We start from the raw sequence: 26783 nt of genomic DNA on the forward strand, positions 1-26783 counted from the left end.
TTGAGGGCTGGAAAGAGCCGTACGGGCTTTGTACGGGCTGATGCAGGGGATCGTGTACGGGAGGAGCAATTGAATGCCAGCTAATGCTGCTGATACAGCAACGTACAGACGGACATTAAATTCTACGTACGGGCTGGTACGGAATTTCAAGCGTGGGCTTGTACGGGCTGCAGTACGAGTTTGTACGGGCCTTAATTGCTGATTGGTACGGGCTGGTAGTATGGTGCCTTGATTGCAGGCTGTACGGGCACGTACGGGTCATTAAAGATGTCTTCTACGAGCTGTACGGAGGATGGTCGTCATTAAATGCAGGCTGTACGGACTACTGTGCATGGTTGTACGGGGTGTAAGTACCTGCTGTCATACGTATGATTGTACGGCTGCTTGTACGGTGAACGTACCTGCAGGTTTATAGATGATTGTACCCGCTAGTTCTTCTTTTGAACAGCTTGTACAGTACGTACCTGCAAGTTTACAGATGATTGTACCCGCTAGTTCTTCTTTTGAACAACTACCTAGGAGTGAGCAAAGCAATGATTACATAAGAATGCACACAGAGGTTATGCTTGGGGGTCTTGCTGGCCATTGAGCAGTGGGCTGTGGGTTCATAGTATTCTAAGGCTGACTGTTTTCTGAGTTTTCTGGGGGGAAGTTCAGTTCTAAGTTCAGTCTGTTTCAGGCTATGTAGTCTTTCCCCTCTTTCAAAGAGTCTGTGTGTTCCTGTGTGTGTGTTCTAGTCAGATTGTGTGGGAGATTGACTTGTTATTTGTGTGCTCTGGATATCTGCTCTGGAACCTGGTTCATAAGCTCATCATCTACGAGCCCACATTGCAGCTGATCCCTATGAAGTCTCACCTATCTGACGTGGTGAAGTACATAATTCCCGGTTGTCTTTCCATTTTTTCCTTATCATCTTTTTCGGCGATCCTGCTGGGGACAGGAGGAGTTTTGAATTGAGATTGGGTACTCAAGACAAAACGGCCCAGAAGAATTGGCTAGGCAATGTTGCTTGAATTTCTGTGTGGTTAGGGATTGAAACTATGAAGACAAAGCCTCGTGTGAGAGTGATTCATTGTGAGTTATGTGGGGAGTGTGGACATAGGAGAGATAGATGCCTTGATGTTGAACTTCGGGTGATACGTCTCCGTGCTAAGGTTCAAAAGGCTTTGAAAGTGAAAGAAGATTGCCAGTCAGATGCAGGGTAAGCTTTCTTCAGTAGAGTGATTATTTTTTGCTTCTTCCCAGAAGAGGTTGGGTGGTATTTCTGGTTGGAAGTGTGTACAATCTTATCTGCTTCCTCTCCTTCTCTTTTGCTACCCTGAGAGCATCCTCATAAGTGACCAGCTCTTTACATTCAATCTTTATCCTAATCTCCGACTTCAGACTATCAACAAATCTATCCTTTTTTATAACTCTGGGAGGAACTTCAGGTAATAAGGCCACCTACCATTTATTCCACAACACAATGAACTTACCGACATACTCATCCACTAACTGAGTTGGCTGTTGCTGCAATAAACATAACTCTCTCCAAATGCCATCAGGATCTCTAACACACATAAACCTGTCCAGGAAAGCTGTCCTCACCTCTGGATAAGTCGGGTTTCTGTGAGCACCCTGATCATCACGCATCCTTGCAGAGAAAGTCTGCAGCCAAGTTCTCGCTTCTCCCAACAGACAAAAGGATAGAATATGAAGAAGGACTTCTAGAGCATTCCTGTCTTTAATAAGAGCTGTGAACTCCAAGCACTCTAAAAATCTCTCTGGGTCTTCATTGGGCAACCCGTGAAATCGAGGAAATTCATGAGCCATCTCTCCTCTTAACTGACTTCTCTACAAATGATGCAAGAGATGCCAATGGTTCAGCATGTGCCTGAAATTATCTCTCATGTGAAGCCAGAAATACGGAAGCCTGAAGTCAAGAAAGAGGAGAATATGAAAGAAGAAATTCATGAAATGTCGGAGCTTATGAAGAGTTTGAGTTTGAACTTGATGAATGGTAGGGGAAGAGGTAGATCATCGGGTGGTTATGGTAGAGGTAGCATGCCTTCTTCAAATAATTCAGGCCCGTGGCAGGCAAGACGAGGTCAAGGGTCATTTGCACCTTGTGTCCAGTGCTTTAATTGTGGAGAGTGGGGACATTACAGCGCACACTGTGATAAGCCTCCTCGTGCTGGAGGTGATGTTTATCCATTGCCAACGGGGTTGAATAACAGGATGAATGATCATAGTGTAGAAGTAAAAGATGCAGGTCAGCCTAGTACCTCTGGAATCTGTAAAGCCACTGTAGAAGAGAAAGAAAAAGGTAAGGCAGTTACATTTGGCTTGTTGGAGTTGGAGGAAGTTAAAGATGTCATGCCATTAGGGAAGAGAGATAGAGAAGAGGAGGTTGGTCCGAGTGCAAAGAAGGGGAAGCAATCGGAGGAGATGATGACCTACCAAAAGAAGAAGAGCAGGAAGCCCAGAAGGAAGTACAGAACCGCAAATTATCCCATGGGGAAGGAGCAGGGAGGTTATGATTTCGTGGAAGATCTTTCAGCGAGGAAACCGGACATTACATTTGCTCAAATGATTGGTCTATGCCCAAAGCTTAAAAAAGAATGGAGGCGGGCTGTAAATCCAGCAAAGAAGAACTCTCATAAAGGTACAATTAAGCTGATGTCTGTCTTAGAGTTGCCGGATCTTTTACCTGCATAAAGGAAAGGGTTTTGGAGAGGCCTATATAGATGGAGGTGCACAGATTTGTGTGATTACCCAGGCTTGTGTGGAAAGATTAGGATTGAAGATATCCCGCTCCTCTAGTTATCGCATCAGAATGGCAAACCACTCCAAGGTGAAGACTTTAGGGATAGTACCTGGTCTGGAGGTTGAGGCATTTAGTGTTTCATGTCGAGTGGATTGTCATGTAATGCCTGCAGGGTTGGGAGCCTATCTTTTGATTCTTGGAAGGCCGTGGTTGAGGAAGGTAGGTGCAATTCAGAATTGGCAGAAAGGAATCTTTTCAGTACATACGAATGGGAAGAAATTGAATTTCGATATCGTAAGCAAGGCTGAAGTTTCAGATTCAGCAAGTGAAGAGGAAGAGAGAAGTGAAACCAGCAGTGAGGATGAGAGTTCGGTGACTTCAGAAAGTGATGAAGGAACAATAGCATTGGTGGATTTGGTAGATGAGGAATCACAGGTGGATTTTGTGGGAGCAACAGGGTTCCGTGAGGAAGAAGTGGATAGGTTTGAGGTTATCGAGGATTTAATGCAGCCCAAATGTTCTCAAGAATCAACCCAGGTGTTGATTGAGCAATCATTGAATCCTGATCTCAATGTTGAGGAGAAAGAAGAATATTTGAAGATGTTGCAGAAATACCCCAATTTGTTTATCACTTCTTATGAGGAGATCGGGGGATTTAAAGGGAAGCCTCTGAGGATTAAGCTGAAGAAGGTGCCAAACCTGTTTTTCAGAAAATAAGGAGATTAAGCCCGGAAGAGAGAGATGTGCTGAAGGAAGAGGTGGATAAGCTTCTCAAGGCAGGAATAAGTCCTGTGGTCATAGTGCCAAAAGGTGTAGATAAATGGAGAGTCTGTGTTGATTACAAACCTCTGAATGCAGTGACAAAGAGAAACCACTATCCTCTGCCTTTTCTGGATGATATTCTTGATAAAGTGGCAGGTCATGAAATGTACAGCTTGTGTGACGGATATTCAGGGTACTTCCAGATAGCCATAGCCCAAGAAGATCAAATCAAGACTACCTTCATTACCCCCTGGGGCTGTTTTTGTTACAGGAAAATGCCTTTTGGAGTTACCAACGGCCCCTCGCACTATCAGGAGAATTCAGATCTGATTTTATCACCCTTCCTGGATAAATTTTGTAAAGTGTTTATTGATGATATCTGTGTGTGCAGTGTAAGAAGGAAGCACTGTGGAAAGCTGGATCAAGTATTCTATGAGATTGATAATAATGGTGGTCAATTAAATCCTAAGAAAACTCAGTTAGCTCGGACCAGCATTAAAATATTGGGGCATATTGTATCTGAGAATGGGATTGAGCTGGATCCAGGTAAAGTAAAAGCTTTAGTTATGCTGTCCTCTCCTGAGAATACCAAGCAGTTGCATACCTTTCTCCAGAAGGTGAAGTATTTGTCGAGATTTATTCATATATTATCTCAGATTTTGTATCCCCTTCAACAGGTGGTAAAATCTGAGCCTCTGAAATGGACGACAGAGAGTGAAGAGGTATTTGAGGCAGTTAAGGAATCTTTGACTCATATTTCAAGTGTAAAGCCACCAGATTATTCCAAGACTTTTTATGTGAATCCGTCTGTGGGACCAGATGCTATTGGTGCTATTCTTTTGCAACAGGGAGAGGGTTCCAGATATATGAGGCCAATCTACTATGCCAGTAGGGTGAAGAGTGAAGTAGAAAGAAAGTATTCAGCGGCTGAATTGGTCCTGGCTAGCCTCTTGTATGCCTATAGGAGATTTCGGTCTTATCTATTGTCCAGGCCTTTTGTGGTTCTCACCTCATGTTCACTACTGCCTCATATGTTGAATAGTACAAACATCTCCAGGAGCATGATTAAATGGATAGTAGAGTTACAGGAGTACTCTTTTACCTTCTTGGTTGAGAACTCTACCAGAGCTTCCTTGGCTGATCTCCTCACCTATAAGGAAGGACCTATTTTAGTTGAAGATGTGGAGAATAACACTGACATGAATGAAGAAAAGGTACTAGAAGATGCATTTGTTTTACACTTTGATGGATCTTACAAAAAAAGTTTAAATAAAAGTACAGGAGGAATTGTCATTTATGATCCTGGAGGAAATGAGATTCGGAAAATGGGAATTCAACTTGAAGCCAACAGTAATAATGAAGCTGAATATGCAGCCCTCTTCGAAGGTTTGAAAGTATGCATTAGTCTGGGTATTAAAAGACTCATTATTAAGGGAGATGCTCTGTTGGTTGTGAAGCAAATTTTAGGTGTCTGGAAGGTTAAGCATGTTCATCTGAAGAGATGGATAAGTGCGGTGAAGAAACTGTTAAATCAATTGGATGCCTGGACACTCCAGCATATTGAAAGAGGTAAGAATGTAAATGCACATGATGCTGCGCAGGAAATTACAGCAGCCTATGTTGATGCAGTAGGAGTGCAGAAGCCCTTATACAAAGAAAGGGAGACATTAGCTTGTGAGGAAAGCTTCCTGTTAACTGGTAAAGTGCCTGAAGAAGTTCCAAAACAAAGAAAATACAGATTTATTAAAAGCTGTACTTCTTATTGTCTGATAGATGATGTTCTTTATATGAAAGGGGCTGATCTGGTGCTTAGAAGAATTCCCTGGCATGAGGAAGTTTTTCATATTCTACAAGCTAACCATGAGGGAGTATGTGGAGGACATTTTGCTTTCAAAATCATGCTAAGGAAAATACTTACAGAAGGATATGCGTGGCCATCCCTCCAGAGAGACATAAGACATTGGTACAAGTCATGCCTACAGTGTCAACAAATGAGTAAGAGGATCTTACATCCAGAACTCAGAAATATCATACTTGCTTATAATATTTCGAGAAATGGGGAATAGATGCCATCGGTCATCTACCCATGACAGCCAGGGGAAATTGTTATATGCTGATAGCTGTGGATTATTTGACGAGATGGGCTGAAGCACGAGCAGTACGGGCTGTCAATGCAAAATCTGTATGTAAGTTTGTGTATGAGGATATCTGCTGTAGATTTGGTGTACCACTAGAGTTGCTTTCTGATAGAGGTCCAGGTTTTAGGAGTGAACTGATGGATTTATTATGTGGTAAGCTGAGGATTAAACACAGATATGCAAGTCCGTATTACCCTCAATGTAATGGGATGAATGAAAAAATTTAATGGTTTGTGTACAAATATCATGGGAAAGATCATGAGAACCTATGAGAAGGAGTGGGATCTTGCTTTGCACTGGGCTTTATGGGCTTACAGAGTTGCAGTAAAAGAAGGCACCCAGTTTTCACCATTTCATCTTGTTTATGGGGAAGAAGCTCTGTTGCCCTTGGAAGTAGAAATTCCTGCATTACAGATGTTAATGAAGATAAATGAGGATTCAAATTCTACTTTCCAGAACCGATTATTGGATTTGCAGGAAGTACAACTAGATAGACAAAAGGCGGTGGAACATTATGCTTTAGTTCAAGAGGAGAATCAGAAGAGAGCAAACAGGAAATTCAAGGATAAGAAAATCAAGGAGGGAGATTTGAGATACAACAGTAGTCTGGATTCTACCTTCAAGAAGAAATTTGTGACCAAATGGGATGGACCTTTTCGTGTGACGAAGAAATTCAAAAATGGATCATATCAACTTGAGGATTTGGATGGTCAGCAGCATAAGAATAGAGTTAATGGCTTCAGACTAAAGAAATACTTTCACAGGATCGTGAGTGTGGGCGGCTGTGGACCTGCTGTGATGAAACCAAATAAGCCGGAAGACCTCATGGATGAGGATATCTCTGAAGAAATGCAAGAGGCACTTTGATGGAGGATGGCAGAGTGGTTGCATATGAGAGTAGAGTTCTCAAAGATGCTGAATTGTACTTGCAGACATACGAGAAGGAAATGTTAGCAGTGATACATGCTTTGACCACATGGAAACATTACCTTCTTGGAGCTGATTTTTATGTGCAAACTGATCATCAATCACTTAGATATTTTCTCATAAGAATGCACACAGAGATTATGCTTGGGGGTCTTGCTGGCCATTGAGCAGTGGGCTGTGGGTTCATATTATTCTGAGGCTGACTGTTTTCTTAGTTTTTTTGGGGGAAGTTCAGTTCTAAGTTCAGCCTGTTTCAGGCTGTGTAGTCTTTCCCCTCTTTCAAAGACTCTGTGTGTTCCTGTGTGTGTGTTCTAGTCCGATTGTGTGGGAGATTGACTTGTTATTTGTGTGCTCTGGATATCTGCTCTGGAACCTGGTTCATAAGCTCATCATCTACGAGCCCACATTGCAGCTGATCCCTATGAAGTCTCACCTATCTGACGTGGTGAAGTACATAATTCCTGGTTGTCTTTCCATTTTTTCCTTATCAACGTAATTGGGATGAAGAAATCCCCATGGTGTGATTTATGTTCCAGGCTGTGTGGCTTGTCTTCTACATGATTACATGCAATCACGAGTGTGGGTCAATAGCTCATTGCATCTCACGTCAATACTTGGCAAAGGCAATGAACTCGCGAAAGGAGTCCGTACAGTTCAAAAATTCCTTCATGAGCGCACGTCCTATCTCGTGATCGACACACTTGAATGACCTGACATCGCTTAATAGATTGACAAGTGCAACGATATTCCCAAATCGCCTCTTACAGGGCTACGGATTAGACTAAATAGGCATCCACGAGATTTCAGAAAGACACATGGATTAGCCGCCTTGAGAAGAGTGAATATCTGAGTAGTTTCTTTTCACAGCACAACTATGGCAAAAGAAAGTGGTGAAGGGCAAATTACTGCTCTTTGCCTAGCTTGTTTGGAAACGGTTGTGACGAGTGTACGGGCAGTTTTACAAATATGCAAGGCAATTGAGAGAGAACGCACAGTCAATTTTGAAAGAGAATTGTGCATTTGGTATGCTTGGCAAGTTTTGTCAGACTAACTGGCAATGGGCAGGAGAAGCACTAGCACAGGAAAAGTACATAGGTTCGGTTTGCCTTGGGCTTCAACACTGAGCTGGTTTGCAATTGTACAAAGCCTCAACTGGTTCCTTCTTGGAAGCAATAGTATTGTATTTCTGTTGATCGTAGATATGGATTTTTCCACAGACGACGCCTCTTCACAAGGTGTAGGGACAGCAGAGCAGTATCATACAGAGCATGTTGAGGGAGCCGGATCTAGAGATGCAGGTGCTTACAGAGCATTGTTAGCATAGCTTTGCAACAAAGCCTCAATTTCTTCTTCTAGTTCCACCTCTTCAGTTTCTCCTTTTGGGTCATCGGCACCTAAGTCCAAGAAGAAGAGGACATCCAAGCGAAAGCATGCAGCAACTAAGACAGCAAAGCCTCAGGAATTCAAAGGAGGATAGTCTGTAAAATTTTCCACCTTTAATGGCTAGTATGGTCATACTGAGAAAGCTATGCAATTCATAAGGCAACTTGATGCTTCTTTTGGTGCAAAGAACTTTCATGAGTCCTCCAAAGCTGTGCATGGTTAGTTTGTATCTGACAGGCACAGCCAATGCATGGTCGAGTGCACAGACCACAGATGGTGGCTCTGCTTCCAAGGATTGGAAGGGCTTCAAGAAAGCTTTTTTTAAGCAGTTTATGCCTAAGCAATTCAAAGACCACGTCCTCCTTGGTCGGGAGAGCTTGCATATGGATGCAGGGGATACAATAGAGGTATGCAATCAAAAGCTTTGGGATGCCTATTTGCAGGTTTCTCCTTTTCATAAGATCTCTAAGAAAGCACAACTCAGGAAGTATAGGGCTGGTGGCCCTAGAGGTCTTCTGTTCGGCAGCCGGTGCGAAAATCAACTGGAACAAATCAGTTGGTTTTCTCACAAACCCTGGGGCGTGCTCTCAGTGGGGGAGGTTTTTGGGTTTCAGGTGGATCCCGCGGGGACAGACAGCTAGATATCTCGGCCTTCAGGTCGGCCTGGATATCACGCCAGCTCAGCAGTTTCTCCCGGTGCTAGATTCAATTCGACGGAAGCTGGCTTTCTGGAGCACTGCTAAGCTCTCCCTTGCAGGTCGTGCTCTGGTAGTCAACCAGGTCCTCCTAGCCACGGCTTGGTATGTGGCTTCCTGTTGGTGTTTCTCGAGATCCAGCGTGGCACAGCTTAGGAGGTTGGTTCGGAACTTCCTGTGGTCCGGGGGGGATGGTCTCAGAGATACCAGAGCCAGGGTTGCTTGGCAGACAGTCATTCTTCCGCAGGCTGAGGGTGGCCTGGGGGTCATCGATCCAGAGCTTCAGAGTCAAGCCCTGCTGGGCAAGCTAGTTATCCACGGTTTGACCCCGGGGGGGCAAACGTGGAAGATGTTACTTCAGCAGGGGTCGGTTCTTGTGTCCCGCGCCGAGGTGGAGAGTGGCTACCGTCCCTCAAGTGGATCTTCACTTCCGCCCCGCTCACTCAGCCCCGCTCCCCACTCGTCCGTAGCCTCCTCATGGTTTGGAGGCGGCTCTGCCTCAGTCTCATACAGTCCCCTCCTAGCTGTCAGGAGGAGATCGATCGCTAGCCGCTTATCTGGAACGATCAGGTCAGAGATGCCGAGGGCCTTCAGCTGGGGGAGAGATCACACATCAGGTGGGACGGCTGGATGCGGGGGCCAGCCCGGTCCCTTCGAGTTTGGAGGGACACGTACAGACATTTGGAGACCGCTGATCTTGCAGACGCAGCTGGAGGTGCCCGCGGAGCTCAGGCGAGATGTACGGAGATAGACGGAGCGATTCCAGCTGATTGGTTGGTTCCACCCGAGTTTCAGATCCTCATGCCTGGTGATGACCGTTGGCTGGGACAGTTCACCCCCCGTGGCATCCCACTGGTGGTTGCAGGTCGGATGGACGACTCCTCTATTTCCTTCTTCGCGGTTATGGGGGACGGCCGACTCAGGAGAGAGGATGTGCTCATCGACCCCCTACTCCCATGGCAGAGGGTTCGGGTCGTAGGCCTCGTGGGGAAGGTTTGGCGGACCAATCCTAGCATAGAGCAGGATCAGCTGCAGCTTTGGCAACTCTGGCTCTGGGAGGGGCGGGCCTTGTCAGAGCTTGATTGGGACCCAGGAGAGTGGAGATGGCCAGAGATTGTGACAGGTCAGGGGCCGACCTCTTTCTTTGCCTACAGCACGACATTGGGCAGGCGAGTTCTCGGGAGGATGCAGAGCCGCCCTCCCACCCAGCGGCCCAGTTGGTATGCACAGGGTATTTCCAGGTTATTTTTGCAGGCCTTCTGGAAGGCCTTGTGGGAGAGCTGGCGGCCGCGGAAGATCTCCTACTTCCTGTGGCTTCTCGCCCACAAAGGTCTTCCAGTGGGGAGCTGGTTGCGGCAGATAGGTCAGGACGGACGTTGTCAGATCTATCATGAGGACAAGGAGTCACCAAAACACTGCCTATGGAGCTGCACTCGCGCCCAGGAAGTGTGGAGATGGACCTTCGGGATCCTTACTCGCGCAGCACCGGAGCTAGGATTGATCACTTGGGGCGCATTCTGCTAGTGTAGCACCGCACCTGGTTTTCATCACTTATTCGAGGCATGTCAGCAGGACCCCACATTCCTTATCACACAGGGGACGTAGGGGCCGCTCGAGAGCATTCCGCCGCACCTGGCAGAGGCTGGCACAGGAGCTCAGGAGAGGCAGCCAGTCTGGGAGATTATTAGCAGCATCGCAGGATGGCACATTTGGACCTCGCGCTGCGCGCAAATCCTCGGTGGCACCTCCTTATCGACTGCCCAGATCATGACTGACATCTGGAGTGAGATTATACACACCCTCAGAGGCCAGTGGGACCAGATATAGGGAGACTCCCGGGCCGGCCGGGAGAAGCGGAGACGTTTTCTTCGGGTTTGGGACACACAAGGCCTCTTCTTCGAGCATACTTCACAGGGCCTTCAGTGGCGCTACTCACCACCTCTCTGGCTGTTCATTCACACTCGCCTGATCCCTCCGTGAGAAAGAGCTTTACTTTTGTTACTTTTTGGGCTGCGTCCGATTTGTGAACGCAGCCCGTCAGTTGCAATGCTGACCTCTTGTATCTTGTTTTCGAAGTAATATAATTAGCACTGTTTTTTCGGCAAAAAAAAAGGAAGTATAGGGCTGGTCTAACTTCAAAGATACAGGCTGTGGTTAATACTCAGCATATAAAAGGCATACATGATATAATGCACTCAGCCTATGTAGCCAGTCTCATGCACATGCAGGACCTTGCCACCAAGCCATCTTTGCAGGCAAGGACTACTAAAAGAAGGAAATTATTTTTACATGTCTAAAAAGAAAGAGTTCCCAAAGGCTGAGAAAAGGGATTTCAGCCTCAGAAGCCAAGGGGCACTCAGATGCCAAGAGCTTACAAGGGCAAGTCCCAATTTACCCCTAAGTAGATTGCCATTTTTCACAATGAGTGGAAGTGTATCCAATGTGGAGACGAGGGGTATGTGGCTACCCAGTGTTTTAAGAGGCCTTCGTTCTCAATGGAGCAGAAGAAGCCACAAGGACCACCGAGGCCAATGGTGAGAGGGGTCCCAGATGTATTGGGATGAGTAAGTGATCGTGAAGAAAGAGAGTTATGCCTTGCTTGGGGAAAGATCAGAGGATCTAGCCCTCAGACTAGGTAAAGACTGACGAGTTGGGCAGGACCTAGATGCCGATCAAATGTTTCACGGGGACCCCATGCTTGTTACTCCCTTGATAGGGAAGCTACATCAGAGTTATGTATACCAGGAAGATTTATTCATTTCCCCTCTCAAACATCATGATGTAGTTCTTGGGATGCCTTGGTTTCATCATGTGGCAGTTATGTTCTCTTCCTGAAAGAGTGTTAGATTTTGTATTTAGGGGTGAAGCCAACGGATCGTTGCCAGGAACAAAGGAGAGACTATCCCCATTGTATCTGATGTTTCTATCGGCAAAGCAACGAACTCTGTTGTTTCAGAGTACATGGTTTTCATTAAAGGAAAAGGATTTGGAAGTGCATGCTGAAATGAATGATGTTGATAAAGAAAATTTTCAATTTCTTGCAAGTTTTAAAGATTGCTTTTGAGATGCCTTACTAGGAGAGCCACCCCCTGAGAGACCAGAGGATCATCAAATAGAGCTTATGCCTGGCAGTGAGCCACCCAATAGACTGCCTTACAAGGTCAGTGCTACTTAGGGAGGAGATTATGGCTCGAGTCCAAGATTTACTATCCAAAAAGTCGAATCAGCCCAACTCCTCTCCTTTTCATTCCCCTGTACTTTTAGCGCAGTACTTTTAGCGCAGAATAAGGATGGTTCCTTCCATATTGTGTTGATTATCGCGCACTAAACAAAATGACCATCAAGAAAGATCCCCCACTCCACATAGATGATGTGTTGGATCAGCTCAGTGGAGCTTCAATTTTCAGCAAGATAGATTTGAAACAAGATGTGCACAAGATAGCATTCTGCACTACTTTTGGTCTATATGAGTATTTGGTAATGTCATTTGGGTTGACGAATGCCTCTGTCACCTTTATGATGGATCATATCTTCCATCCTTACACGCATTTCACTGGTACTTTCTTCGATGGCATCATAGTCTTTTCAAAGACCGAAGAAGAGCACAAGGAACACCTTGCTATTGTCTTGAGAGAGAGAGAGAGAGAGTACTCAAATTGTGTCTCCCGCAATGTTTTCTTTCAATAATCACCCTTAGGTTTAAGCCTCAAATGTCATGTTTTGGTCAACTTGCCGAGTTGAGTTTGAGGCTCAATCTTGGCTTTAGCCTCAATCTTAAGTTTGAGCCTCATATTTCATGTTTTGGTCAAGTTGCATAACAGGTTTATGCCATTACAAGGTTGTGTAATGACATTTTGTTGTTTAAACACTTTCTTAAATGCAAATCATCAGCTCTATGACAATAGCAAGAAGAGTGATTTTTTTATAAAAGAGATCCATTATTTGGGGCATATCATTTCCAAGAATGGAATTCAGATAGATCCTACTAAGATTCAAGCCATTCTTTTTTTTTCCATGAAAAATACTTCTATTAAGTATGAAAGAAAGCCGCATGAACAAGCTCGAAGCGGAAATCCATCGCATGAGGAAAATAAGTACTCTATAAGAGTAAATAAAACTCAGAAAGAGCTGGAAAGAAACCAAGCTTGAGACTGAAAATGCCACCTCAACCCTGCCGTAGTCTCTAAGAAAAAGAGGGAGCCCCTCCATTCTGTAAGGAATATAACCCTCCTGGCAAAGGCTGCCCGATAGGATCCCTGCATGCTCGCCCGATTGGCTATCAAAGTCAGCCCAAATACTGGCCAAAGTATGGGAAGGGTTCGCTTGAGATTCATCTAAGGCCTCTGTGCATCTAGCCCTCCGAATCTACCAAGCCATAATACTCAATCTTGGCTTGAGGCTCAATCTTACGTTTGAGCCTCATATTTCATGTTTTGGTCAAGTTGCATAACAGGTTTATGCCATTACAAGGTTATGTCATGACATTTGTTGTTTAAACACGTTCTTAAATGCAAATCATTAGCTCTATGACAATAGTAAGAAGAGTGATTTTGTTCTAAAAGAGATCCATTATTTAGGGCATATCATTTCCAAGAATGGAATTCAGATAGATCCTACTAAGATTCAAGCCATTCTTTTTTTTTTTCATGAAAAATACTTCTATTAAGTATGAAAGAAAGCCACGTGAACAAGCTCGAAGCAGAAATCCATCGCATGAGGAGAATAAGTACTCTATAAGAGTAAATAAAACTCAGAAAGAGCTAGAAAGAAACCAAGGTTGAGACTGAAAATGCCACCTCAACCCTGCAGTAGTCTCTAAGAAAAAGAGGGAGCCCCTCCATTTTGTAAGGAATATAACCCTCCTGGCAGAGGCTACCCGAGAGGATCCCTGCATGCTCGCCCAACCGGCCATCAAAGTCAGTCCAAATACTGGCCAAAGTGTGGGAAGGGTGGGCTTGAGATCCATCTAAGGCCTCTGTGCATCTGGCCCTTCGAATCTGCCAAGCCATGATACTAGCCAGTATCTCCCAAGCAGAATCCACATCAACATGTATTGGTCTATGGCGAGAGATAGGCACATCCTCCAAAGAGCAAGGCTCGACTAGGTGTCATCGAATAGAGATGGCCCAAGAAGCATCCTGCTACTCATGAGCATCAAGCCATTCAGGAATGGCCTGAGCTGAAAAAAGTTCATAAAGTACATAGCTTTCTCGGCCTTTGCCCATACTACAGAAGGCTTATTAGACATTTTGCTGACATAGCTGCTCCACTGCATGATTTAACTGCACCTTTCAGATGGGGTGAACCACAAAGACAGAATTTAGTACACTCAAAGGGAAGTTGACTACAGAGCCAATTCTTGTAGCCCCTAACTTGTACAAACCCTTTGATGTGGATTGTGATGCTTGCGGAGAATGTGTTGGGGCTGCACTTCATTAGAATAGTCATGTAGTGGCTTATGGAAGCCGGAGACTATGAGATGCCGAAAGGCACATGGGAATCTATGAAAAAGTGTGGCTAGCTGTAATACATGCCATTAATACATGTAAAAGGGTGCAGATTTTACTGTTAAGACTGACCACCAAAGTCTGAGATACTTCCTGACACAAATTATGCTCTCAGAGAAGCACATGAAATGGGCAAATATGATGTCTATGTATCATTTTCAGATTGTCCATACAACGGGAGCTCAAAATAAAGTGGTGGATGCCTTATCTCAAAGACCCAAGTTAATAATGTGACCATTGCTTACCATAGGGATCTCGAAGAGATGAGAGGGCAATTTCTCAATGACCCAGACTTTGGAGAGATAATGAAGCAAATGCAGGAGGGGCAGTCGACAAGGCTGCCTATGCATCACCAGAGATATGAGGCAAAAGATTTTGGAAGAATGCCATGCACCTCCATATGCTGGGCATAGAGGAATTGCAGCTACTACTCGAGCTTTGGAGAGCTATTTTTATTGGCCACCTATGCACAAGGATATACATATAGAATGCCTCAATTGTCAAAAAGTCAAGCATGATAGATGAAAGGCACTTGGCCTACTAATGCCTCTTCTTGTGCCTAAGGACAATGGGAAAGCATAGCAATGGCCTTTATCTTTGATTTACCATGATCAAAGACTGGAAATGATAGGATATGGACAGTTATAGACAGATTCAGCAAGCAGGCCCATTTCACTCCAGTAGGGAAGACAATCAAGGCAGACCATATGGCCAAAGTTTTCCTGGTCAAATCTTCTAGCATCACGTGTATGCCTAAGTCCATTGTTAGTGTCTGAGACCCTAGAATGACTAGCCTATTCTGGAGCTTTATTTGACAGTATGGGGACGGACCTGAGCTTTTCTTCTTCTTTCCGTCCCCAAACAGATGGTCAAAGTGAAATAGCTAATTCAACTGTGCTAGACCTTTTGAAATGCTTCGTGGCTGACCACAAACCAGATTGGGAAAAGTACCTTCCATTTGTGGACTATGGAGAGCTGCTCTGTCTTCTTTGTAAATGGATTCACGTAAAGAAAATCAACACACACAGCTGATTCTATGATCTTTGTACTCAGCAAACCTTCATTTAATAAGAAATACCTTCGGGGGGGTCCAGCCGATTGGTCTTGGGCCCTAGTGCGCTTCAGAGAGAGGGAGTGAGAAGACACGAAACTACTAGTTGATCACCTCGGAGCTGCTGCTGCTGCTGCTCCCTGCTCCTCCTGCTCCCCTCCTTGCTGCCCCCTCCCTCCCCTCCTTGCTTCTCCTCCCTCCCCTCCCCCCTACCTACTGCTCCCCCCGCCTCCCCCCCCGACTCCCCTCCCTCGCTGCTGCAGCCCCCCCCGCCCCCACTCTCTGCCTCCTCCCCCGCGCGCTGCCTCCTCCCTCCCCTCCCCCCGCCTCCTCCCTCCCCTCCTTGCTTCTCCTCCCTCCCCTCCCCCCTACCTACTGCTCCCCCCACCTCCGCCCTGGTTCCCCTCCCTCGCTGCTGCAGCCCCCCCCCGCACGCTGCCTCCTCCCTCCCCTCCCCCCTACCTGCTCCCCCCCCTCTCCTCCACTCCTCCTCTCCTCTATCCTCCCCTCCTCTCCCTTCCTCCTCTCCTCTTGCTGCCCCCCCTCTCTCTCTGCTGACTCCTCCTCTCCTTGCTCATTCCTCTCTCTCCCACCTTCCTTTCACCCTCTCCCTTCATCTGGAGTACCCTATTCTCCTTTAGGGGTCTCCTCGGCTTCAGGAAAGCGGACAGAGTTCTTCTTTGTGTTTGAATCGGCCTTTCCCACCTCGATTGATGAATGGGTTCCCATTTAATCAATCCGTTACCGGCCGCGAGAACCGTCACTTTCTCAAAAGACGAGCTGCAGCAGTTGCAAAAGGATTTGCAGCATGTGTTCCACGACTCTCTTCGCACGCATCCATGGCTCCCACCCCTCCAGGTCACAAGCTAGAGATTGGATGCTTGCGGCGCTTCCCCAGGGTCTCACCCCCCCCCTTAAGGATGTTCGTTTGTTGGGATGAGATTTCTTTCAGGTGTGCCTAGATTCCCCGGACGTCACGAGAGACCTGCTACAGGCCGGGTTTCTATTTCTAGGCTACAGGAGGATTTTTTTGTTTCCCTTTCAACTGGGCTTTGACCCAAATGAAGAGGACAAGCAGGGAGTTTATGTTTTCATCAGGTTCCCTGGTCTCCCCTCAGTTTATCACCGGCTTCTTTCAGTTATTGGCGAGAGGTTTGGTGTGGTAGCAGAGATCCCCCCTCTTCCTGGCGAGCCTCTTCGGCTGCTGAGGCGGTCAGGATGGATGGGGTACCCAGGGTTAGGGTCATTGTCTTTGGACCCTAATATTTCAGATGACCACATCATGCTACAGCGACCCGATGGGTCTTTCTTCCGCCAAAAATTTGAGGTTGCAGGTCATCAGGACCAGTGCAGGATTTGCATATCTTCGGCGCACTTCGCCAGAGATTGCCCAAAGAAGAAAAAGAGGCCCAGAAAGCAACCAGCTCGTACTAGCTTACGACAAAGAGCAGGAGCAGGACCTACCGCTCCACAAGCACCGCCTCAGACTCGGGCTCCCCCCCCTCCTAGGGCAACTCGAGTCTCTCCTGCACCCCGCACCACCTCTGGCCCACGGTAGGTTCCGGTCGCGGTTAGGCCCTCTACTTCAGATCACACCTCCACCGCTTCGGAGGCTACCCCCTTGGAGCCTCGGGATAAGACTAGTGTTCAGGAGCCTTGTTTGACTCCACCCCAGGATCAGGCTGTACCTTCCTCAACAGCCCAGGTTGTTGGCACCTCATCCGCAGCACTTCTTGATCAGGACTCAGTACTTGAGGACCTCTCTGACCTCCCAGATGATGATTTTGTACCTTCCACTTTCGAAGAGCCAGTTTTCGGCATCCCTTTTAAGAGATCTTTCTCTCTCTCACCTGTGGACTTTCCTCCCCTTGGACCTCGTGTGTATGGCAGGAGGTCAGCTCCGGTGGAGGGTTCTTTTTTCGCCACCAGGTCAGGTAAGGTATTCCAACCTGCTTCCTCCCGCCGATGAGGATAGCCAGTTGGAATATACAGGGATTGGGCGGCATCCCTCATCGCCGTCGCAAACAGCTGATCAGGAATCAGCTCCATCCAGGTGTTTCAGGTGGTTCCCTAGACATTCTTTTTCTTCAAGAACACAAACTAGATGTCAGAGATTGCTCCAAGTCAAGTAAGCTGCTTTCAGGCCGGACTTTTTGGCTTCCTGCCTTGGGAACCAGAGGAGGTACATGCATATCAGTTTCAGATTCCATTCTCCCTCTGATCATTGGACACGTACCATAACCCCCTCCAGGGCCCAGTGGGTTTTACTTCTGATTGACGGACGTAAGGTTGGTTTCCTCAACCTCTATGCTCCGAACAACAGAGGGGACCGTGTTCTGTTTTGAAAAGAGTTGCTCTCAAGGGCTGACATTTCAGATTCATGGATTATTGGAGGTGACTTCAACATGGTTGAGGCACCTTCTGATAAGCAAGGGGGCAGAGAAGGTGGGATTCATTCCCTCGAGAGAGCAGCTTGGGATGCCTTCTTGTTCAGGTTCAATGGCAGAGATGTTTGGTCAGATGATGCATTTCATGTTCAGTCTCAATCACTTTTGTTTTCATGGTCGAACCATAGGTTGCAGATGCCTATCCATGCCCGGATTGACAGATTCTATGTGGATGACTGGGCTCTTGATAGAGGGGGCAGTTTGCATTGCACCTGGGGTTTCCACTTCCGACCATTTTCCGGTAGTTTTGTCCATCTCAGAGCCCCATCTGAGAGGACGGTCTCACAGTATCAGGATCCCCGATGCCTTATACACGGATGAGACTCTCACAGAGGCAGTCTTGGAGATCTAGGTTTCTCACATGCCGGGGGGAGGGTGGCCGGTCCTTCACATGTGGCCACAGCACTTGCCAATATCAGCGACTTTTATCACTCCGTTGCTAGTGCTCGGCAAGGTGAGGTACTCATGCGAGAGGTTGGTATCCGCCGGCAGTTGGCAACCTTGCAAAGGGAGGAGCAGAAATGACCATCAGATGCTTGGGTACAGGAGCGCCTTGCTACGGCAAGGGCTCACTTGCAGACATTGCTTGATCAGAGAGCAGAGTATGCCTTCCATGCACGGGAGTCCTTTTGGATACAAATGGGAGGGAGAGTCAATAAACACTTTTTCTCTACACTTGATCCCAGACATAGTAGAGAGAGTGTCAGGCAGCTTATTGACTCTGACAGCGTTTTGCAGTCTCATCCGGATACCGTCATGCACTTAGCGACAGATTTCTATGCCTCCCTTCTTTCCACAGATCCTGACACACAGGCCAGGGATGTGGCTAGCGATGAAATTTGGCAGAGTTTACCTGTGTTGGTCACACCAGAGATGATATGCTCACTTGATGCACGCTTTACCAACACACAGTTCAAGACTGCTCTCTCCGCCATTCATAAGGGCAAATGCCCTAGTTCCGATGGTCTTACTCCTTTTTTTACAGCCTTTTGGGATATGATAGGTGATCATATTACTTCAGCCCTGCAGGGCATTTGGGACTCGGGTGAGATGCCTGACTCACTGACCGAGGGACTCATACACCTTATCCTGAAAGGTGGCAATAGGAATTTTGTATCCCATTGGAGACCCATCACTCTTTTGGGCACTCTATACAAAATCCTTGCCAAGGCGATCAGCATCCGATTGCAGCCCCTTCTTCCAGACCTCATCCATGATACTCAGACAGGCTTTGTGCATGGCAGGAGCATATTTGATAATATCTTTTCCTTTTGGGAAGCCACAGAGTGGGCTATGCAGAGCGGGTAGAGGCTGGTAGTTCTACTCCTGGACTTTGAGAAAGCCTATGACAGAGTAGATTGGGGTTTTCTTGAGGGCACTCTTCTACGATTTGGATTTCCAGATGCATGGATTAGAGGGGTGGCCTCCCTTTACAGATCAGCCCACAGCCAGGTTTTGATTGGAGGGGTAAGGGGTGACAGGTTTCAGATTTCCAGATCAATTCGTCACTATGAGACCCGCAATGCAGGCACGCTTGAGTAGAGGGTATGCCTCATTGGCCAGGCTAGAGAGGCAGTGCTTCCGCTCACACTTTCAGGATCCACGCACCAAGGGGTTGCTTTTTGACTCCTTGGCTCGCCCAGCGGGGATGTACGGCAGTCCTTGTTGGGGGCCAGACTTGTCGGATACAGAGTGGGCCCGGTGGAGCAGCTACAAGTTCTCATGCTATCACGGATGATTCGTGGTAAGTCATCCGTTCCTCACCAAATCATTCAGGCTGAGTTTGGGTCACCCCCTTTATAGCTAGATGCTGCATTTTAGGTCATCACATATCTGTACCGAGTTAGGGAATATGAGGATTATACCTCGGGGCGTAGCAGGCTACCATGGATAGCTCTATCCTCTTCTATGGCACTTGCAGCAGGAGGAGATCAGAGGTGCTGGTATGCACGTACAGAGAGATGGTTTGAGCGACTGGGGCTCCACATGGATAGACTACCTCCCTTCCAGTATAGCATGGATGCTCCGTTCTCTCCTCTCTTATCACACGAGGTCAAACAGGTTATCCATGAGGATCTACTACAGCTACACACTTTTCGAACCTGGTTGAAACCGAGTGAACTCCCAGTGAAGCTTAGCTTCTACAGAGATCACTTCTTACTATCACAGCGGAGGGTTTCATTGACCCACCAGGATACACACAGATTCACCTATCCCACTCGATGAGGATCTCTCTTGGGCAGTTCCGGGTCTCTTTACACAGACTTCGCATCGAGAGCGGCAAAGCAGAGCGACTACCCAGGGAGCGGCGCATATGCACACTATGTGACATACAGGAGGTTGAGACAAAGGAGCATTTCATCTTCAGGTGTCCTGTGTACTATGAGATCCGAGGACGTTTCCACTGCCTCTTCAGAGATAGTTATGGGATTTTAGCCCATTTCCTCTCCTACCCAGACCAGCGGTGTTTGGCAGGTTTCATTCATGAGGCACTTAGACACCGCGAGAGGATACTCCGAGCACGGAGACAGGAGCAGACTTCTTCCTCGGTTGATCCCTCTCAGAGCTCTATCACGGAGTTCTTTCAGCTAGATCACATGGACCCCAACGAGACGAGGCCTCGACATGACCGTGACCCGGAGCCCGTGACCCGACAGCTCAGAGGGTCGACACACAGATCACACTTGGAGACATCCCCTCCTTGTTTAGAGTCGGAGCCCAACCGACGGGGGTCACAGTAGCCCTGGTTAGACGCAGAGCTACGACCAGGAGACGTGCCAGGACCGTACCTCTGAGTGGCCGACAGCACTCTATTGCCGACTTCATGCCTCCACTGCCTCATCCATCCTGATATCTTGCTGTTGCTGGGGATGATGATGATATTGATGATGATGCTGAGATTGATATATAGTCGACCATCGACATGACTATGTTGTACTTAGGACTTAGGACTTAGTACTGCCATTCTGCATTTTTGCATTTTTTGCATTTTGCATTGGTATGGACGCTCATTTAGTAGCTCCACTACCATAGCTCGTTGTATCAAGATTTTCACAGTCTCATAGACCCATCGGTCTTCCGAAGACTTTAATAAACTTTCTTTCTTTCTTTCTTTCTTTCTTTCTTTTTGTGGCAGAAGCTATGAGTATCTTCCTTAGATCTCAGGCTGAGCTTTATAGGTTGAGATTGCCCTTGAGACAGGAGCAGGAGCTTCTTGACTGTGAGTTGGCTGATGACACTGCTATTTTTATTGAGGCTTCTTCGTAGTCACTTGATTCTTTCCGGACAGCCTTGGATATTTTTTGCTCAGCTGCAGGGGCACACATTAATAGGCATAAATCCTTTGGCTTTTGGATCAGTGATGAGGACACTCCAGGATGGGAAGTTGACATTAGCTTTTCCTGGATTCGGAGGGGTGTTCCTGTCAGATATTTGGGATGCCAGGTAGGATTGGGCATCTCTCCAGCACAGCAGTTTGCCCCAGTACTAGAAAGTATAAGAAAAAAGCTCCTTTTTTGGAGCTCAACCAAACTCGACCTTGCCTCCAGAGTTGTGGTAGTGAACCAGGTTCTCTTGGCCACCGCCTGGTTTGTGTGTTCTTGCTAGTGCCGGTCTAGGGATTGCATCACTCAGCTAATTAGACCAGTCAAGAATTTTTTATGGAGTGGACTTGATGGCATGGCAGATGTTGCAGCGAGGGTGGCTTGGGAGACCATTATTCTTCCTACATGGGAAGGGGGCCTTAATATCATTGAGCCGGACTTGCAGTGCAGGGCATTGCTTTGTAAGGTGGTGGTGAGGGGACTCATGCCTGGGCAGGAACCTTGGAAGGATTTCTTTTTTCGACGCATTCAGGCTTGCACACCTACCTTAAGAGATGATTGGGTGGACAGCCCTCGCTGGATTTTTACTTCCGCCTCTCTCAGGTCTCCTGCCTCTCCTCTCATGACTGCCAACTTAAAAGCTTGGGGGAGCTTCAGGAACACTCTTCGAAGGGTTCCGCCCTCTGCCCTTGAAGAGATTGATAGGCAGCCGATCATTTGGAACGATAGTATACTTGATGAGCATGGCAGACCACTAGGCACTTCCCATTATATGCAATGGTCTAGATGGGAGAGAGACCCCGCCTACACAGTAGGCACTTGGAAGGCTTTTATCAAGCTACCTGAGGATCAGAGGCTACAGTCCGTCAATCACCTCAGAGGGGTAGCACGCAGGATTCAGTAGATAGATGCAGCCATCCCGGTGGAATGGACAGTTGAGATGCCTATTACTTCCACCACTTGGATGGGAGCTTTTTCGAGGACACAGTTCTTCTACAGGTGATCGCTCTTCGAGATCTCGGAAAAGATGCTCTAGTCTTTGACGTTGGGGATGGAGGTATACTCTCTAGATCCACGGATGATATTCTTCTAGAGGTTGCCTTTCAGCCTGTCAGGATTGCTGGTTTTGTGGACCATGGAGCGGGCTTGCAGTGGTACTTAGACCCCGACCCTCTGCTCTTGGCCCTGGGATCCTGGAGGTTGTGGTTATATGGAGGTGAACCTATCAGGTGCTTGCAGTGGGACCCAGGAGAGTGGGAGTGGATAGATCATGGCACCGAGAGAGGGGGATTCCCTTTTTTCGTTTCACGGTTGGTAATGCCAGGAGATTTCAGCTGAGCAGTAGAGGTTGGATTCCCTCCAGAGCCCCCCATTGGGATAGCTTCTTCATCACCGCAGATTTGCGTAGGAATTTCTGGAGGCTCTAGAAATCCCTCAGAAATAGAAAGATCACTCTTTTCTTTTGGCTTTCTATTCTTGGAGGGATTACAGTGAACCTGTGGAGATCACAACTTGGGGCTGATCCCACTTGCCCTCGCTGTCATTCTGCAGAGGAGGCAGTACGACATTGCCTTGGGGACTGCAATCAAGCCAGAATTGTTTGGAAAGGAGTTGCTCGGATACTCAGCATTTTTCATATTTCCCCTTTCTTCATGACTTGGGGCTCGGTCGCATGGTTATCCCTTACTGGGCCCCAGGTGTTTTATGAGAGTGAGCCTTCTTCTTGGGCACTCTCAATCCGCCGGCAGGTGATAGAGCCCTGCTCTCTTCAGGATGTACCACATATTCCTTTCAGAGCTTCACATGTTTCAGTGGACACCTCTTGGGAGATTTTGGCTAGCATTTCCTCTTGGCACATTTGGAGAGCCAGATGCACAGAGGCCTTGGATGACACCCAGATACACCTATCACAGGTGTTCACGGGTATTTGGAGTGACACGGTTCACAATTTGATAGCTATATGGGCTAGTATGCAGGGCCCTTCACGGGCAGCCTCTTCTAGGAGGACTGTATTTCTTCGAGTTTGGAGGGGTTCTCCCTTTTTCTCGGAGGTTGCTACCGGATTGAGATGGCACTATCAGCCCCAATCCTTTCTTTTTGGCTCTTGAGCTTTTCATGCATTGCATGGTGTATCCCGTATTCCCGTATGGAGCTTGCTCTAACGGTTTTCTTTAATACTTAATAGAAGTCTCTTTTTTGGGAAAAAAAAAAGAGAGAGGGAGTGAGGGAGACCATTTTGTTCTACACACAGCTGATTCCATACGAATTGCAGGAGATTTGTCCTTGAGGTTGTATTGGTACAGGAGAGATTTGTCTTTGAGGTTGTAACAGCTGCTGAAACCCCATCATTAGACCTAGAAGTCCACTCCACCATATGGGTGGAATGCAAATTGCAACAGCACTGTTTGGCCATCCCCTGGAACGTCAATGGTTAAAATTGGATAAGCACCCACATTATTAAAGGAGCATTTACATTGCAGTATGCTATTTCCTACCAGGTCGGCAACCTCTCTTTACATCCCTCTGCTGATTGACTCAATTCTATTTGCACACACTACATATACCCGTAGCCGGAGACTTTAATGCAAAGACATCAGTCCTTCGAATATGTCACACCCCTTCAACAGATCACTAAAAATCCTGCTTGGCATTCAATTCAGTTCCCTCCAGTTCCATGGACTTTAGGGCTGCCATCGCTTCATATGAGTTTCACTTCTTGCAGTCAATTTGGCAGTGAACCTCCTGATTCTAAGCAAGGGCTCATGTGTATCTATGATACTATTAATGTTGGGATGCACTACACTCTGGGTGGTGACTGCTTTCATCATGATATGTGCTGATCTACATTACGATATGACAGTGCTTCATTATCTTGGATCAGTAACAAACGACAGTCCATTGCTCTATCTTCTAGTCACTATAGAGTGTGTGTGGTTTAGGAGATTGATGCTTGACTTTCACATCCACAAAATGGAGCCCCTCCTACATATGATGGTCAAATTGGCATTGCAGAATCCAGCACATTCAAATGCACTTGTTTTACATACAAGGGCAGATCCAGGGAGGTGATATTGATCTCATATACTGTCCTAAAATGGACAATGTGGCAGATATCTTCAGCAAGATTCTTTGCAAGGATAAGTAATTTCAGCAAAGGCTTAGGAATGCAGGAACATGGAAATAATCAAAAGGGGTACTAAAATGAATTTTTCTTTTAATTTCCAAAGATGGCCCTACCCACCTGTGGATGAATATGAGCACCTGAGCAATCATGCAAGCTAGGATAATCACGCATTGTCCTCGGGAGCCAATCAGTCCTCCAGCTGTCTTCTCCTCCCAAGGTCTCTAGTAGCATCTATGAAGGAAGGGACTTCAGATCCTTAACTGCTAGACGGACCTTTTGTAATCCATCGCCCATGAGTACCACTGCTGCAAATGTGGGGGATTCAAAGACAAATTTAAAATAAGTATCAATATTAGGGAAGGATGTCCCAATACTCCCTAGGTAAGCAAGGGAACCATGGAGGGAACCAAAACCTCAGAACATGATGCTTCCCTTGTATGTCATCCACTGTGAACCCATGGTACCAAGGTAATAGAAATTCCAATTACAAGCCCAGGTATACTAGGCCTCATTGTAGCAAGAGCTAGGTAGTTGCTGACAAGGTGAGCTTGATCTCCCACAGCGGGTGACCTCTTGAATGGGGTCTCTTTCCAGTGCCAAACTTGCCCGGACTTGATCACAAACTTTGGCACCATCTGGGTGTGAGACCTACAATACATTCCATCGCAGCTCAATCTTAAAGCTCTTGGACAGCAAGCTCTACTTGTGTTTGTTCTAGAGTGAAATGGACACTCGGATGGCTCTTCGAGTCAAGGATGTTGCCATGTGAGCTCCTCTTGCTGGACCAGTTGGTTACTGTATGAACACTGTTACCCAAGCCAGACAAAGAACCTTGAACCTACTAGAAAAGGAAGCAGAGAGAAAGGAGGAGAGAAAGGAGGAGAGAAAGGTCAGAGGGAAACGATGGAGGGGGGATGAACGGGCTGCTTGATAAGGGAAAAGAAAGGAAACAGAGTAGCAAGGAGAAGAAAAGAAGTGGGGGCCTAGGCAATCTTGTAGGCAGCCCTACCCCTTCAAGCATACCATAGGCAGGAAGAGTACAAATCACCAGCAACAAATCATGGATATGCTCCGGAAAAACATACATGCCACTTTGTCTAGCAACAATACATTCTTTGATCATTTGACATAACAAGCTGCATCTATCTCCATTGTACCAAGCTTAATCACTCTTATACAATTTACTTGAGCTTTAGCTTGTACTCGATGATTTGTTCGTGGTTGTGGTGATAGGGAGAAGCACTTAGGCTCTCCGTCTTGCATTTCACGCACGAAACTATAGTTGGTCTTTACACCATTTTGGTCTTCTAAGGAGTTCATTAAACTTTTCTTTCTCTTTGGGGTGGTTCCATTGCTCTTGGCTCCCTTTGCCACATACCAAAATTATATATGGCTGGGCTGGCCCACTCTCTCTGGAAGAAGTAGTCCCCTTCAACATAAATCAGTAATTCCGGTGGCCCTTGTGTGTCGTGTCTCTTCTTCGTTGCGTCTCACTCTTTTGATCTAAAATGGATGAGGTATCTCGACCCAAGGGAGGCACGTGTGAAAATGTGGGTAAAATCAAATAGCAATGCTTTAAAAATGTAGGTAAAATCAAATAGCAATGCTTGGCCAAATTGTGAGATGTACAAAATTATTGTTGACTCTAAAGGTAGCGACTCAACTGGCAGACAGTAAATTTACTTGTTCTATGATGACTAGTCACCAAACCTGTTGACATAAACTCCTACAGTTGAATATTTAACAGAAATTACCTTCGAAGGACATCTTTCCATTTTGATCGCGATCATAAAGCCTATTAAATCAAAGCCGATCCACGTCAGCTTGCGAAATGTAACGACTCTATCTTCTGAGAGCAAGACTATAAGACGTTTGTCAACAAGCTACAACTTATATTGCGAAGGGAAGGAGGAGCACCTGATCATTTGAGCGATGATGGATCGAGGAAAGCGCAAATTGCCACTGGCCAGGGCTTGCTGCGGATCGAAAATTGAAAGGGAGGAATCAAGATACTGCAATTTTCAAGTCTAGTTGCGAAGGAAGTGGAAGAAGAATAGGAGAAATTCTACTTGAAGCTCCGTTTCGTTGATGAAGCCCGAGTTATCGGTATCAACAGCTTGGAAGAAAACTCGAAGATCTTCATCTCTGGAATTGTGCGCCATGGCAGCCTTCTCTACAAACTCTCTACAAAATCCCTCGTGACAGGTCCAGCATGGCAGCCCTCTTGGCTTTAAAAATGGCCAAATCACCAATCCGTCTTATGCCAACGCGGAATCTACACGTGTGCACACCTTGTATCTCACCCACATATTTAATCATCATTTCTGCCCGAGATCCCCAACTAGCATCGCCCACGGCGTGCTTTGACTTCTCAGTTGGCATCGACCTAGAGCAAGCTCCTTCGCGCCAGCTCAATTAGAACTTGAGATCCGTTTAAACTAGTTGCTCACATTCGCGCAATTGTAAAAATCCGGCGATAGAACGAGACCTTATTAATGTTCCCACAACTAAACGCAATGCAATTTTATGAATTTTTTTAAAAATGAGTAAAACTATGAACATGAGACACAAGAGAGGGTCCATCAGGACCCGATCCTCCCTACAAAATGTCAGGGGTAGTGTTTTATTATTGATTTTATGATGCCAAAAGTTTTGAGCCTTGTGGGCATTGCAAGAGCTC

The 26783-nt window shown here is 46.6% G+C and overlaps 1 protein-coding gene across 1 annotated transcript in view; it reads right to left on the reverse strand.

Moving 5' to 3' along the window:
- The window catches only part of LOC147893699 (uncharacterized), a 105108-nt gene extending 78745 nt beyond the window's left edge, over window positions 1–26363 (reverse strand). The window contains exons 1-3 of the mRNA XM_087386226.1: window positions 26173–26363; window positions 26021–26079; window positions 25858–25898 (exon numbers count right to left, since the gene is read on the reverse strand). Coding sequence (XP_087242352.1) covers window positions 25858–25898; window positions 26021–26079; window positions 26173–26265 — 193 coding nt within the window. The 5' untranslated portion in view covers window positions 26266–26363. The remainder of the gene's footprint in view (window positions 1–25857; window positions 25899–26020; window positions 26080–26172) is intronic.
- Window positions 26364–26783: the final 420 nt, after the last annotated feature.

This window comes from Dipteris shenzhenensis, chromosome 15 (assembly GCF_047967505.1).
Source record: "Dipteris shenzhenensis isolate YYH24624 ecotype China chromosome 15, Dip_SZ_1.0, whole genome shotgun sequence".
Classification (NCBI taxonomy): domain Eukaryota; kingdom Viridiplantae; phylum Streptophyta; class Polypodiopsida; order Gleicheniales; family Dipteridaceae; genus Dipteris; species Dipteris shenzhenensis.